This window comes from Spermophilus citellus, assembly GCF_964194105.1.
Source record: "Spermophilus citellus genome assembly, chromosome: 4".
NCBI classification, from domain to species: Eukaryota; Metazoa; Chordata; class Mammalia; order Rodentia; family Sciuridae; genus Spermophilus; species Spermophilus citellus.
In genome coordinates, this window is record NC_138185.1 from 109,824,135 (window position 1) to 109,836,554 (window position 12,420).

At 50.6% G+C, this 12,420-nt stretch overlaps 1 protein-coding gene across 1 annotated transcript; it reads right to left on the reverse strand.

The window, feature by feature from the left end:
* Nucleotides 1–223: 223 nt before the first annotated feature.
* NR2E3 (nuclear receptor subfamily 2 group E member 3) lies at nt 224–5,905 on the reverse strand (the record flags this gene model as incomplete). Its single annotated transcript, XM_081292418.1, has 8 exons — nt 224–356; nt 2,904–3,009; nt 3,268–3,514; nt 4,338–4,495; nt 4,626–4,847; nt 4,935–5,038; nt 5,190–5,316; nt 5,812–5,905. 8 exons carry the CDS (start codon nt 5,903–5,905, stop codon nt 224–226), a joined length of 1,191 nt encoding a protein of 396 aa, XP_081148544.1.
* Nucleotides 5,906–12,420: the final 6,515 nt, after the last annotated feature.

Genomic DNA, 12,420 nt, shown 5'->3' on the forward strand with positions numbered 1-12,420 from the left:
TTTCAGTATGTGAATACACCACAATATATTAATCCATTCTACTATCATTGTGGAGTTTGGGGCTATCATGAATGAAGCTACTATGAATATTCATATCTTTTAGGGGACATTCCTGCTGGGCCCTCATACCTATTAGTGTAATTGCTGAGTCAAGGGGCAGGCAAATGTTTAGCTTCAGCAGATTGTTGCCCAGAGTGGTTGTGAACATTTATTTCTACTCCCACTAGTTTTTAAACATATCACAAAGGAGCTTCTCCATTGGTGTATTCCCTATGGTCTTGCGGAAGAAGAGGAGCTCAATGCGTTCAGAGGTGATGAACCTCAAAGACGGGAGGAGTAGGAGCAGTTTCCCAAACCTGAACAGGAAAGAGGGACCATCAGTTTTATCCCCAGCTTCTGAGCACTAATCCTTAGGGCAGCACCCTCCCAGGAAAGACAGGGAAGGAAGTTGGAGAAGATCTCCCAGAAAGGCCCCATTCACTACAGGGCTTGTCTCCACCTACCTGGACCCCCAGAAGTGGGATGAAAGCAGTGAGTGAGTATTGTATATCATGTGTAAAGATTATAAAGCAAGAAGTCATTTATATTAACTCTGTATATGAATATAGTATTATGAGTATAACTGTATATTATGATAATTACATGATCAGTTTTGTATATAAGAATATAATTTCCTGTCCATAAAAATGCATAGGATAATAGTAGCCATTACTGGAAATGAAGTCCAGGGAGAATTTGGTTGACTGAGATCCTTGTCCAGAAAAAACTTACTGTCCTCTTAAATCAGAGCCATTTGCCAAAGCAGGTGCCCTTAAGGCAAAAAAGAGACAGATGGTGGAATCAGACCTTCCCTGGGTAGATGGCCTTCAACTGGGCCAATGCCCAGTGTCCAGGAGAAAGCTCCACAAGGGGCAACTGCTGGTTCAGCACCCACCTGCAGCTCCATGGGAAGACCCTCCACTACCCTGAACCACTGAGCTCACCTTGCCTACCAGGGGCTTTCTTTCTTTTGTAATCTCAGGTGAGTGACAGTGAGCAATGATATCCCTCCTATCTGCCTCCCCCTTATGTCTTTCTGATCCGAAGAGTAGGAAGAAGAAGTAACTGTATGATAATTATATAACTGTTTTCAAACCACAGGTATCGATCCACTTAATGGGTCTGAAATTAAATTTAATGGGACACAACCCAACTTTTATTAAATAAAATAGAACCAGAGTAAATTGTATAAAGTAAGGTAAGTATCACTTGGTAGAACTGTCTTTCAGAGTCTATATGTATATTAGGTTATAACAAAAATGCATTTCTTCTTGAATCCTGTATTTTTTAAAACTGAAATGAGCTGACTTAGAGAATCCAACCACTATCTTAACACTCAGTGCTGCCTATAGTAGGTAATGAACTGCTATTGGAAGTAACAGGAAATCTTAACCAGCACTTCAAAATTTGACACAAAAATCAACAGGCCAGGCAGGACATCTCTGGGAGCTGGTCTCAACAGAAACTTGCCCTTGAAGGCTCAGCTGCTGAATGTCTAACTGACCACTCCTATAATACTGTGTCAGGTCTCAAGGCACTAGTGATGAATTGTTCTACCTTAATCTTCCTGTGCAACTCAGTGTAGACCTTGTCTACTTGGACTCTTCTGAAAGGGAAATTACCTCTTCTTATGATCAGGTCTCAGATGAGAAGTGATTTGAGGGTGCTTATATTAGCTCACTTCTTTAGTGACAACAGCCAAGAGTCCCCAGAAAATGCAGATAATAGATTTAAAAATAGCTCACTATTCCAGCTTCTACCACTATCAGTCTTGCACAGTCTTCAACTTTGTGTAAAAGGAACTTTTACACAGATGCCTGGTGGCCGAGTGGTCCAGCCACGGCTCCTGTGTGTGTCCTGGTGCTGGGTCAAGGTGGGCGGTCCCAGAGCACTGGCTTCTACCTCGCTCTCCCCTGCCACACTCAGCCTGCAGCTATTGTCCTCCAAACCACTTTCCACGTGAGTACTACGTGAGTGCCTGCTGGCTTATGCCCACTTGTGCCTCCCTCAAGACATTGTAACTTACCTCAAAGCCATCTTTTACTTTCAAATTTCCTCTTTATTGTTTGAATACTCACTCCCAAAGAGTTCCTCTTCCCTCATTCTTTACCTCCATCTAATTGCTAAATCTGACTCACTCCATCTCCCACGGCATCTATGGCCACTCTCAAAGATCAGAACTCCACGGAATCCCTAGAAGGTGGCAGTAGCTGCTCTGGCCCCCTGGGAGTACACTCTGTCCCCACTGCCATGCCAGTCTTTGTGAGGTTCAGCCAGTATATGACACCTTCCTCTGAAAAACCTGTAGGGGCTCCCCTCTGCCTCCCACATCAGATGTGGCCCTGGGTGGGCATTCAAAGTCCTGACCGGTCTGGTCCCAGGGGCCCTTTCTGGCCTAACCTCCTATCTTCTTGCTGGCAGAAATCTGTTATAACTTCTGAGCTGGACTTCTGAGAAGAAGCCTCTCTAACTTTGTAAATGATGTGTTCTTTTCTGTTAGACCCTACCCTTCCTCCCAAATCCAGCCCTGCCTTCACCAAGTCCCTCCTGATTCTGCCTGCCACCTGCCACCCCTATGAGTCTGTGTGTCCCAGACACAGACAACCCTCTCTACCCGACTAGGGAAGTTCTGTTTTCAGTGTGGTCACTGTGTCAGGTGTCCCCTGGAAGGCAGCAGCTCTGTTTTATGAACACTTGATCCTCTCTCAGGATCTGGCACTGTGCCTGGCCCATGGGAGATGTTGGGTAGATGCTGGTTGGATGGAGACCTTTGTCCTATTAGGGGACACTGGAGGTGATGTGAGAGATGCGAGCAGGGTAAAAAGAGGAAGGATGGGGGGTGGGTAGGCATGTGCTCAGGTCACCTCACGGGCTGGCTGGGGTGGTGGGCCTTGCTGTGCTGGCTCAGCATCACTTGGGACTGGTCCTGCAAGGCCTCCACGTGCTCAGGATCCTTTAGGCCCCGTGTCTCTGGGGGAGCAGTGGCAACTGTGAGCTCCCCTTCCAGGACCTCCCCAGCCTGCTCTACTCCTCACAGTCATGGAGAGGAGGCCTCTGGGGATGTCACACCTCTCTCCTCCTGCATATTCCCCACCCCTTAAAGAAACTGGCACAGCTGTGCACACATGTTGGGTTGTAGAGGGATGGTGAAAGGCAGAAAGAAGTCCCTGGAATTCCTAGTCTCCATCCCAACCATTTCTTTGGAAGGTTTGGGCCCAAACTTAGTACCTGGTTTGAAGAGGACCAGGGCCTTCATACAAGCAAACTCCGTGGGGTCCACGGCCAATGCCCGGAACCGGGAGATGGTTTCCTGCAGGAAGCGTGTCTCCATGCTGGCCAGTGCAAACTGGCCCTGAGAGCTGCTGGTAGCAGAAGCCTCTGGTGGGGCCAGCAGTGGGCAGCTCTCCAGGGGCAGAGACCACTGTATGGCTCCAAGGAGGAAGAGTTCACTCCATGCCTCTTCCAGCAGGATCACCTGTGCTCAGAGAGGGTGTGAATGTTGCAGTGCACACACAGCTCCTCCAAACAGCCTGGAGCCTCTGCCACCTTCTCCAGGAACAGAAGGGCAGGTCCTAGTTGCTCAGAATGCTCTCTGTCTGGCATTTGGCTCTGGCATTTGGCATTATCTGGCCCAGTTGCTTAGTCTCTGAGACACTATGGGTTCCATCCAGAGCTGGGACATTTGGAAACTCCTAGAACCATAGGATGCCAGGCAGTCTTAGGGACATGCCCAAGAGTGACCAAGCTGAGTGTGCTCAAAGACTCAGCCTGAATCTTCTGAGTTGCTTGTTCCAAACACACTGGTTGAAGGTTAGCCCTCTGTGCCTCTTCCAGGTTCATCAAGCTCTGCTTGCCCATCCAAAGCCCAGAGGCCATACCAGATGTGGAGAGGTTGTGTTTATACTCAAGTCCTGACATCACAGGAACTCATGCTCTAAGGGGGCCTAGAGTTGGCCACTCGTGGTGTTCAGGACATGCATAGTGCTCTGTGCCATACAGAAAGTCTGTGGGCCCAGCAGTCTATCCAGGAGGAAAGAAGACCCTGGGAGCTACAGGCACTGCCTTCAAATCCTGGGCCTCTGTGTACCCTTGGCCATCATTATCCTCTAGATGTGCACTAATACTGCTACCTCTGATTATCACCAACTCAATCAGAGAGGTCTCCAGTTGCCACTATCTGAGCTGTGCATACCACCACTCCTCACCAGCACAAGAGTCCAAGTGTCCCCAATCTGGATGACTCTCATGGCTACTGGCCCCAGTCCAGCCAGCTCTAGCAGGCAGGCTGCACAGTGTACCTGATCCCGGAAGGGCAGGTTGGAGAACACGGGCAGGTTTTTGGCCCACTTGACAGCCATGAAGAGCAGGCGAGCTGATGTCTCATGGATATTGTCCAGGCTACAGGGGGATGAGGGGAACTCAGGATCGTTGCTGGTGACATCAATATTCTCATCAGCTGTTGGAGAAAGAAGTTGTGACCTTAGTCTCTGCACCATGGAGACGGGAGGGAAGACTCACGACCTGGTTGTGAGGCTCTAGAATGAACAGAGGCCCCTGGTCCGTCCCTCAGTCGCCCTTCCACTTACCATCCTCTGGCTCCAGTTTGGCGCAGGATTCGGCCGTTATGAGGCTGGCCATGAAGTGGTGGCCCAGGCCTCTGGCTGTGGATGCAGGTGTGGAGCCCTGTGGGCTGGGCCCTGCCTGGGCTGGAGACACCACCAGGGCCTGGGGGTGGGGCTCACCATCTGACTCCACACTGTCCTGCCGAATCTGGGCCGTGCTTCGGGGCTGGCGCTCGTTCTGCACGGCTGGGGAGGGAGGAAGTTTTAGGACACTGCGGTGGTCACACTGCCTGTCTCTTCTGTCCTTCCCGGCTCCCTGTGCTCCCCACTCACCATCCTGGTTCATGCCTGCTTGCAAGCACTTCTTCAATCGGCAGGCCTGGCACTGGTTGCGATGGGCCTTGTCCACAGGGCACATTCCTGCCCCAACTTGACACCTGCAGGGGACAGGGAGCCCCAGGGGGTCAGTGTCCCAGGCTCTGGACCATGGATTTGGACATTTTGCCCTAGCTCCTTCATCCCTGACCAACCTCTACCTGTCCCAGGCACCCTAGTGGGCAGGAACCCAGCAGGGCTTACCCTCCTCACCTGTAGATGAGCCTCCGCCTCACGCTTCTCTTGAAAAAGCCGCTGCAGCCGTTGCAGGCATAGATGCCATAGTGTTTCCCGCTGCTGCTGTCCCCACATACACGGCACTGGAGTGAGGGGCCCACACCTGAAAGACAGGCAGTAGCTGGGCCCCTCAACCTCTCCACCCACCCTCCACCCCCACATCCCTCTCCCTGTCCACAGGTTCCTGATCTCCCACATTTAGATGTGCCCTTGTTGCTCCCAGCTGGAAAAATGTTTCCCTCTTATGCTTCCCTGCCCTCCTCCTTCCGTGTCCAGTTTTCAGCAAGGGTACACACCCTGCCTCCACCCACCCAGTTCCCATTCCTTCCCTATGGGCGACTTTAGATTCCCATAAAATAATTCTTGACCTCACCTCTAGGGACCCCTTTGCTGCCAAGTCCTAAGGGTGCTTCTTGGTTTTTCCCTCCCATCAGCTTACTATCCTGTCCTCTCTGCCCACCTCCATGTGTCTGGGATTCTGGGTTCACCAGCACATTCCCCTCACATTTGCCCACAGTCCTTAGGGCTGGACCTAGGTTGGTCTGGCACATATTCTGCTCCCTAAGGTCCCAGATCTCATCTCCAAGAAAAGCCATACCTGTTGGATCCTCCCCCAGGCCCCACCTGCCTGGAGACTCCTTCCTGGAGGCAGTCACGGTGGCAGGCACAGCTGTGGCCACGCTGGAGCTCATCGGACTGCTAGCCTGGCCCTGGAGGCCCCAGGGCTGCCGAGGATGCTGGCTGAGTGGCTGGGTGGGCCCAGCCTCTGCCTCGCTCTCCACCTGCCCCTCTCTATTCTTTTCCGCCTTCTATTTCTGCTTCTCCTTCTCCCAGGCCCTAATAGTCTCCCTCTGTCTTTAGGTCTCTTCTCTGTCTGGACTCGGGAGCCTCCCAAACTTCCCCAGGCCCCTCACAGCAGCAGCTCTGGCTGGAGGAGATTTCTCTCAGGGAGCCGCTGGGCACAGTTTATGATCCTCTTAATCTTTACTGTCTCCACAGGGGATCAACTGGCCACACCTGCAGTGTTACCAAGGTGCCCCTGGGAGCCAGTAAGTCCTGCTGTCCCTCTGCTAGCTCTGGGACTATCCAATGTCCCCAGGTCCCGACTATGCTATGCTCTCAGCTATTTGTCATTCAATATCAAATCCTGGAGAGAGGTGCAGTTCCTCTAATTTTTTTTTTCCTGTGTGTGTGTTGAGGACTGAACCAGGGCATTGCACATGCCAGGCAAATGCTCTATATCCCAACCCATTTTATTTTGACACAGGTCTCTCACTAAGTTGCCCAGGCTGGTCTCACACTGCCTCAGTCTTCTGAGTAGCTGGGATTACAGGTGTGCACCACCATGACTTTAATCTTTTTGAGGTGCTTAGCATGTGTCTGAAGGCAAGTGTGTGTGTGTATGTGTGCTTGTGTGCATGTGCACATGTATGCACATGTGTGTGGCCCTGTGTTTGTGTGGGCCGCTCTGTGTAGGTGTTCATTTTTTTGTCCTGAACAGTTGAACCCTCTGCCCTGATGATTCTCACCTCAGCTTCTTGAAAAAAGACCTGCTTGGGGACCATGATTTGAGGATTTTGTGCCCCCCCAAAAGGTCAGCAATCCTCAGATGCCCGAAGAATCAGGTCCAATGTAGGGTTTGAGGCTAGCTGGAGGCAGGAGGCCTGAGAGGTGGCAGAAGAGAAGCCGATAGGCATTTTATCACCTACCTGGAGCACTGGGCCTGCAAGATAGGAGGGAGTGAGGACAGAGCTGCCTGCATCTGGCTCCAGGATCTCAGGTAGCTTTCCCCTTCCTCCCCTGACCTGGCCTCCAGTCCCTAGGCAGGCTGGTCTCTGCTGCCCTCCAGGCCCACCTTCCCAGCTCAAGACCAACAGCAGTTCTGAGGGGTGGAGCAGGGACAGACCAGACGCTGGGCCCCAGCAGGCAGAGGGGTGTGAGGGGAGAGTGTGAGGACTGACCCAGGCTCACATTTTTGCTCCATTACAAGCCACCTGTTCCTGAGCAAGTGTCAGCCTGCCTGAACATCAGTCTCCTCATCTGTGAAAGGGATTGCAGCATGTAGTGTAGGTGGGACACAGTACCAGTGGTTCTCACAGAGTGCTTCAGTGCCTGGAACTTACTAAAAGCATTATAAATGGTGGGGCTCTTGCTATTACTCACATTTCTCAGGGTCACTGAGAAAATCAGAGCAACACTCAGGAAACGTATTTTCTTTCCTGTTTCTCCACCTCCACCTCCTCCTCAAGCCCCACCCCATGCCCAAGACAGATAGGAAAGTCCCATGTTGGCCTGGAGGGGACACCAATTCTCAAATGACTTGTGCTCTCCGCAGGGGACAGACTGGCATGGGGAGGAGGCTAGCCCAGCCTTAGAGCCCAGGGAACATGCAGCTTCTGGAAGAATGATGGAGTTAAGGGGACAGGTACCATAGGGCATGGCCCTCATGTAAGCGGGGTTAACCCTCCCTGTGACACAGAAGCACTATTGGGGATTTGGAAAGTCAGTGTGGAGGCTTTGCAGGATAATCTGCTTTCTGGAGCCTCAGGAGATCGAGGCCACAGGGTGGAGGTCACTCACTGGCCCTCCTCTCTTCTGTCCTCACCCTTCCTGCCCTCCTCCTGCCAGGAGGCCCCCTAGGACCCTCCATGGACAAGGTCTCCAGCTCCACCTGGCCATCAGAGCCAAGGCAGTGTCTTTGAACTTGGTTGAGCACTTCCTGCTTCCTGAAGGCTGTCACCTGGTATCCTTCTGGAGAATGGGTCATCATCTGAACTTGTCATCACCCATTGCCCAGAGGTGGCCCCACAAGTCTATCCCCCTCTCCATGGGCAATCTTGTGTACATCCACTGCTTCCAGGACCACATGATCCCAGACTCCCACGTGCTTCTCTGCCTTGAGCTCCCCATCTATAGATCCACCTGGGTTCCACTGTGAAGTCCAACTTCACCGGCCCCACAGCCAACCCATCCCCAACAGATCTGCACAAAGATGGGAAGTGGGGTCCCAGGATTGAGGGATCACCAGTGCAAGGAAAGAATAGTTAGGAATGAGCTGAGGGTCTGTAACTGAGTCAAGGAGTAGGCAGAGAGGAGCTCAGGACTCCTGCGCATGTGGGAGATGAAGGAGAGGAGTCAAGATCGGAGCTTCACCAGCCAAGTGCTCTATGAGGTCCCTGCCAATAGTGAGGTGCAGGAAGTGCATGTGAAGAGTTCTTAACAAACACTTGCAATGTGTTATTCAAACATTAAGCAACCTTAGGTGGGAGCTGCCCTTATTAGCTTCAACTCACAGCTGAGGAAACAACAGAGGGGGCTAAATAATTTGCTTCAAGACACACCGTTATTGAGTGGTGGTAGAGGTTGGAGACAGAGATGGGGATTGCAAATTTGCATCTGATCCCCAAACTCCTGCTCCCCACAGAATCCTCTCTAAGAAGCAGCCTGAGCAGCTTCCATTGGTGTTTGCCACCAGAGTAGCTGAGCAGGGACCAGGGAGGAGAGGGAGAAACCAGAATGGCACACAGGCAATGAGGGAAGGAGACAGAAATATTTTAAAAGAGAAATTCATTTTTAAATAGGAGATACAAAGGAGAAGGCAAGGGAGAGACAGAGTGAAGCCCCAAGTGGGTGTGGACCAAACTCTGATCCACCTTGCAGTCTCTTGGGGGACACAGAGCATGCCTGGCAGGGGGTCATATGAAGGAATTAGGGGACCCAGGGCTTTCGGGACAGTGTGGGGCCAGCACACCTCCTTTCAATTCTAGTTTTGGTGGGATTAGAGGAGGTGCTCTGTAACATGGTGAGATGGAGGGGAGGAAGGGGTGGGGCTGGTCCAAGAGCAGAGGATGGAATTTTTCCCTTTTCTGAGGCACAGCAGGCCTCTTTTTGGGGGGTGGGGACACTGAGCAGGAGCTGAGGAGGGAGGGCATGTTGTCAGGCAGCCCTAGTAGGGAAGGGGTCCAGCAGGGTTTTGGGGAGCTTTGTGGACAGCTAGGATTAGGGACCTTGACCTTGGGGGTGTGTGGTCCTGGCAGGTGTAGGATTTTCCCTGAGACCCTCAGCGGGGAGGAGGCTGGCAGAAGGCTATGTGAGGACTGATCCATGGCACAGATGGACAGTCGGGAAGGTGTTGAAGTCAGGGCACGGGGCTGGGCAGAGAAAGGGTCTTTCCCACTCTTGCTTCACCTGCCCATCCTTTAAGACCTGTTCAGCCCTCACCTTAGCTCACCTGTTCTCTCCTAGAGAGATTCTGTCCCAGGTCAGGCTTCATGTTGAAACCATTCCAGGTCAATGTTCTCTGTCCAGATGGGAGATTCCAGGGATGGGTTTATTATTTTAGTTTAGCTGAGTATGTGGATCACAAGGCCCTTATTGGATGGGAAGTCTGTCTTTAAATTTGTATTTTCCTGATATTCTATAGTGGGTGTCTGTCTTTAAATTTGTATTTTCCTGATATTCTATAGTGGGTGTCTGTCTTTAAATTTGTATTTTCCTGATATTCTATAGTGGGTATTACTCAGAATGACAAACGACAACAGCAAAACCCTACAAAAGAACCTGTGGTATTTGACTGCCTATTCTTACTCTATTTTTTTTAATTGTATTTTGTCAACTCCTCACATCATTTCAGTGCCAGCTGAGCTCCTCTGTAAGCCTGGCCCTCCGTTCTGGGTTCTCTGGCAGGTGAGGCCTGGCCCCAGCTGAGCCCTGTGCAGGGGAAAGCAGAGCCTGGAGGTTGAGGGGGGTGCAGTGGCCCTCAATCTGTGACTGCCAGCTGCTGGGGCAGACGCCAAAGGATTACTCAGCTCAAAGCCTTGAATCTGCTGACGGAAGCCACCAGAGGCCACCTTATCATTAATACAATTATTCCCCCAGGGGACAGGTCAGCAACTTCCTCTGACTCCCTGAAGGGCTGGGTGGGTGGGGGTGGGGAAGAGGTGGTGTGCATGATAAAGGCTGCAGAACTGACCTCCTTCTTGGGGCCCTGGCAGGTAAATCACCTGCCCCAGCCAGTTGGGGCCATCAAACACAGCATCACTAGGTCCCAGGCATGGCCTGGGTCCTGCCAGAGGGAGCGGGGAGTGGCTCTGGATGATTTGGCCAATGGTCAGGCTAGCTGGCCTCAATTTCCATCCCAGCAGTTGCAGGCTTTGGGTTTGGGACAAGTCCTGTTCACAGCATAGGGAACATGTTTCAACCTGGGAATTCTTGAAAATGCTCCCTTCTGTACAGTTGTCTTCACTGTCTTTGACGCAGAGCTCATGGCAAGTGCACGGGCTCCAGAGCTGGCCACCCAGAGACTCTGCTTCTGGTAACCTTCCCCACAGACAGTTTCACAAAGATTTAATTAAACTTGCAGCTGCAGCAGTTTTAGTAAAACACCCATCTGCAGACAACTGGCTAAATCAGGCTCCATCCCTGCTGTGGCATGCCAGCAGCCATGGCAAATGGTGGTATTTCTATACTCATTTACATGGACGTATGCCCGCAGTGTTTCCACCTCAAGGCCAGTTACAAAACAGAGCTTATAGGTCAATTTCATGTGTCCCAGGGGAATTTCTGGCCAAGATCATGGGACGACTTTCTCCTTGGCAGGACCTCTGTGAATCAATGGCTTCTTTCTCTAGAGCGAGGAATAGAAGATTCAGAACTCTAAGAGGCAGACACCAGCAGGAACGCTTCTCAACAAAACCTCTTTATTCTCTTCTCAAGATAACATTTAGAAATAATCAGATACTTCCTTGCACAATCTTCACAGCCCTCGGCCAGTGAAGTCCCCTTGAAATTTTTCAAAGGCCTGAGCAGAACTGGAGGGTCGCTGTCCTGTCATAGGACAGGTAGACACAAAGCAGTCTGTCCTGAGGCTTCATGGCCAGGTGACCCCCTCCTTTGCACCGGAGATGACTGGCAGGGACATGTCTAGGTCAGCTGCTCCCTCCTCTTGAGTCCCGCTTTCCCCAGAAGAGCTTCTCGGTTCTCTAGCAGAGCATTCTGAAGACTCCATGGCAGATTTTCTCACCACAAGCAGAAATTTCCCTTTCTCATTTCACAGTTTCATAATAAATATGTATTGCAATTATAGTCAGGGCAAAAGAAAGTTCATTTCATTTCTAGAAAAGAGAAAGGGAACTTGGAGTCAACATGACCTATAATAAGACTAAAAGGAAATATGTATGAAGAAATTAAGGGGTGAGGATGCAAAGTTGGTCATGTCTCATTTTCTTTCCTTCATTAAACCAGGGCAGGGCTGAAATCTCCAGCAGCTGGTCAGGCCTGGGCCTCTGCTGATGGGAACAGCTGCAGCCTAAAGTGGGGGTGGGCCCATCCTGGGGATTCCCCTGCACCTGCTGTACCAGGCATAAAACCTTGGCTAAGGAGAGGATCTGGGTTCCCCAGGGAGTGGGGTGGGGTGGAGAGCTATCTGAAAACTAGCACGGAAGTATTTTAAAAATTGAACATGAGGCACAGCCATGCCAGTGCACACTAGCTGATTGACCCTCCTAGTTATGATATTTATTTCTTCCCAGAATGAAACAGCCTACGACAGGGTTTTTCAATCTTGACACCATTGACGTTTTGGGCCACTTTACTCTCGGTTATGGGAGCTGACAACCGAGATGTTTAGGATGTTTAGCAACAGCCCTGGGCTCTACCGGCTCCATGCCAGGAGCACCCCAGTTGTGATATCCAAGATGACTTCAGATATCACCAAATGTCCCCTGAGGGGCAAAAGCAGCCTGGGTTGAGAAGGGAGATTTTGCATGACTGGCCTCAGCTGTGTTCACAGGACATTTGCTGCATCTGTTCTCACAAATGCAGGAAGCACATGTCCCAGGACCTCTGGGGCTCTCCCTGCCCTGGGAGCCCCAGGTTCATGAGGCTGCAGTGCTCTTCCTCATTATGTTGTGCAGACTCAGGAGCTATCAGGAAGATTGATCAAAGTGTTCAAAGAGTTTTTTTCTGAAGGAATCTTGTACTATTTTTCTCTTTATAGTTTTCTGTATTGTTTAATAATGACCATGTATAATTCTAATCAAGATAAAACAACTTTTCAAATTTTTGAACAAGATCAGTTAATTTGAAATATTTGTGAATAATACTTATAGAAAATATCTATTAAGAAAATTTAATAAATTTAAATTCTCAGTGTTTATATGTGTAAACTTAATCCTTAGAACAACACCATCGGAGAGGTATTATTATT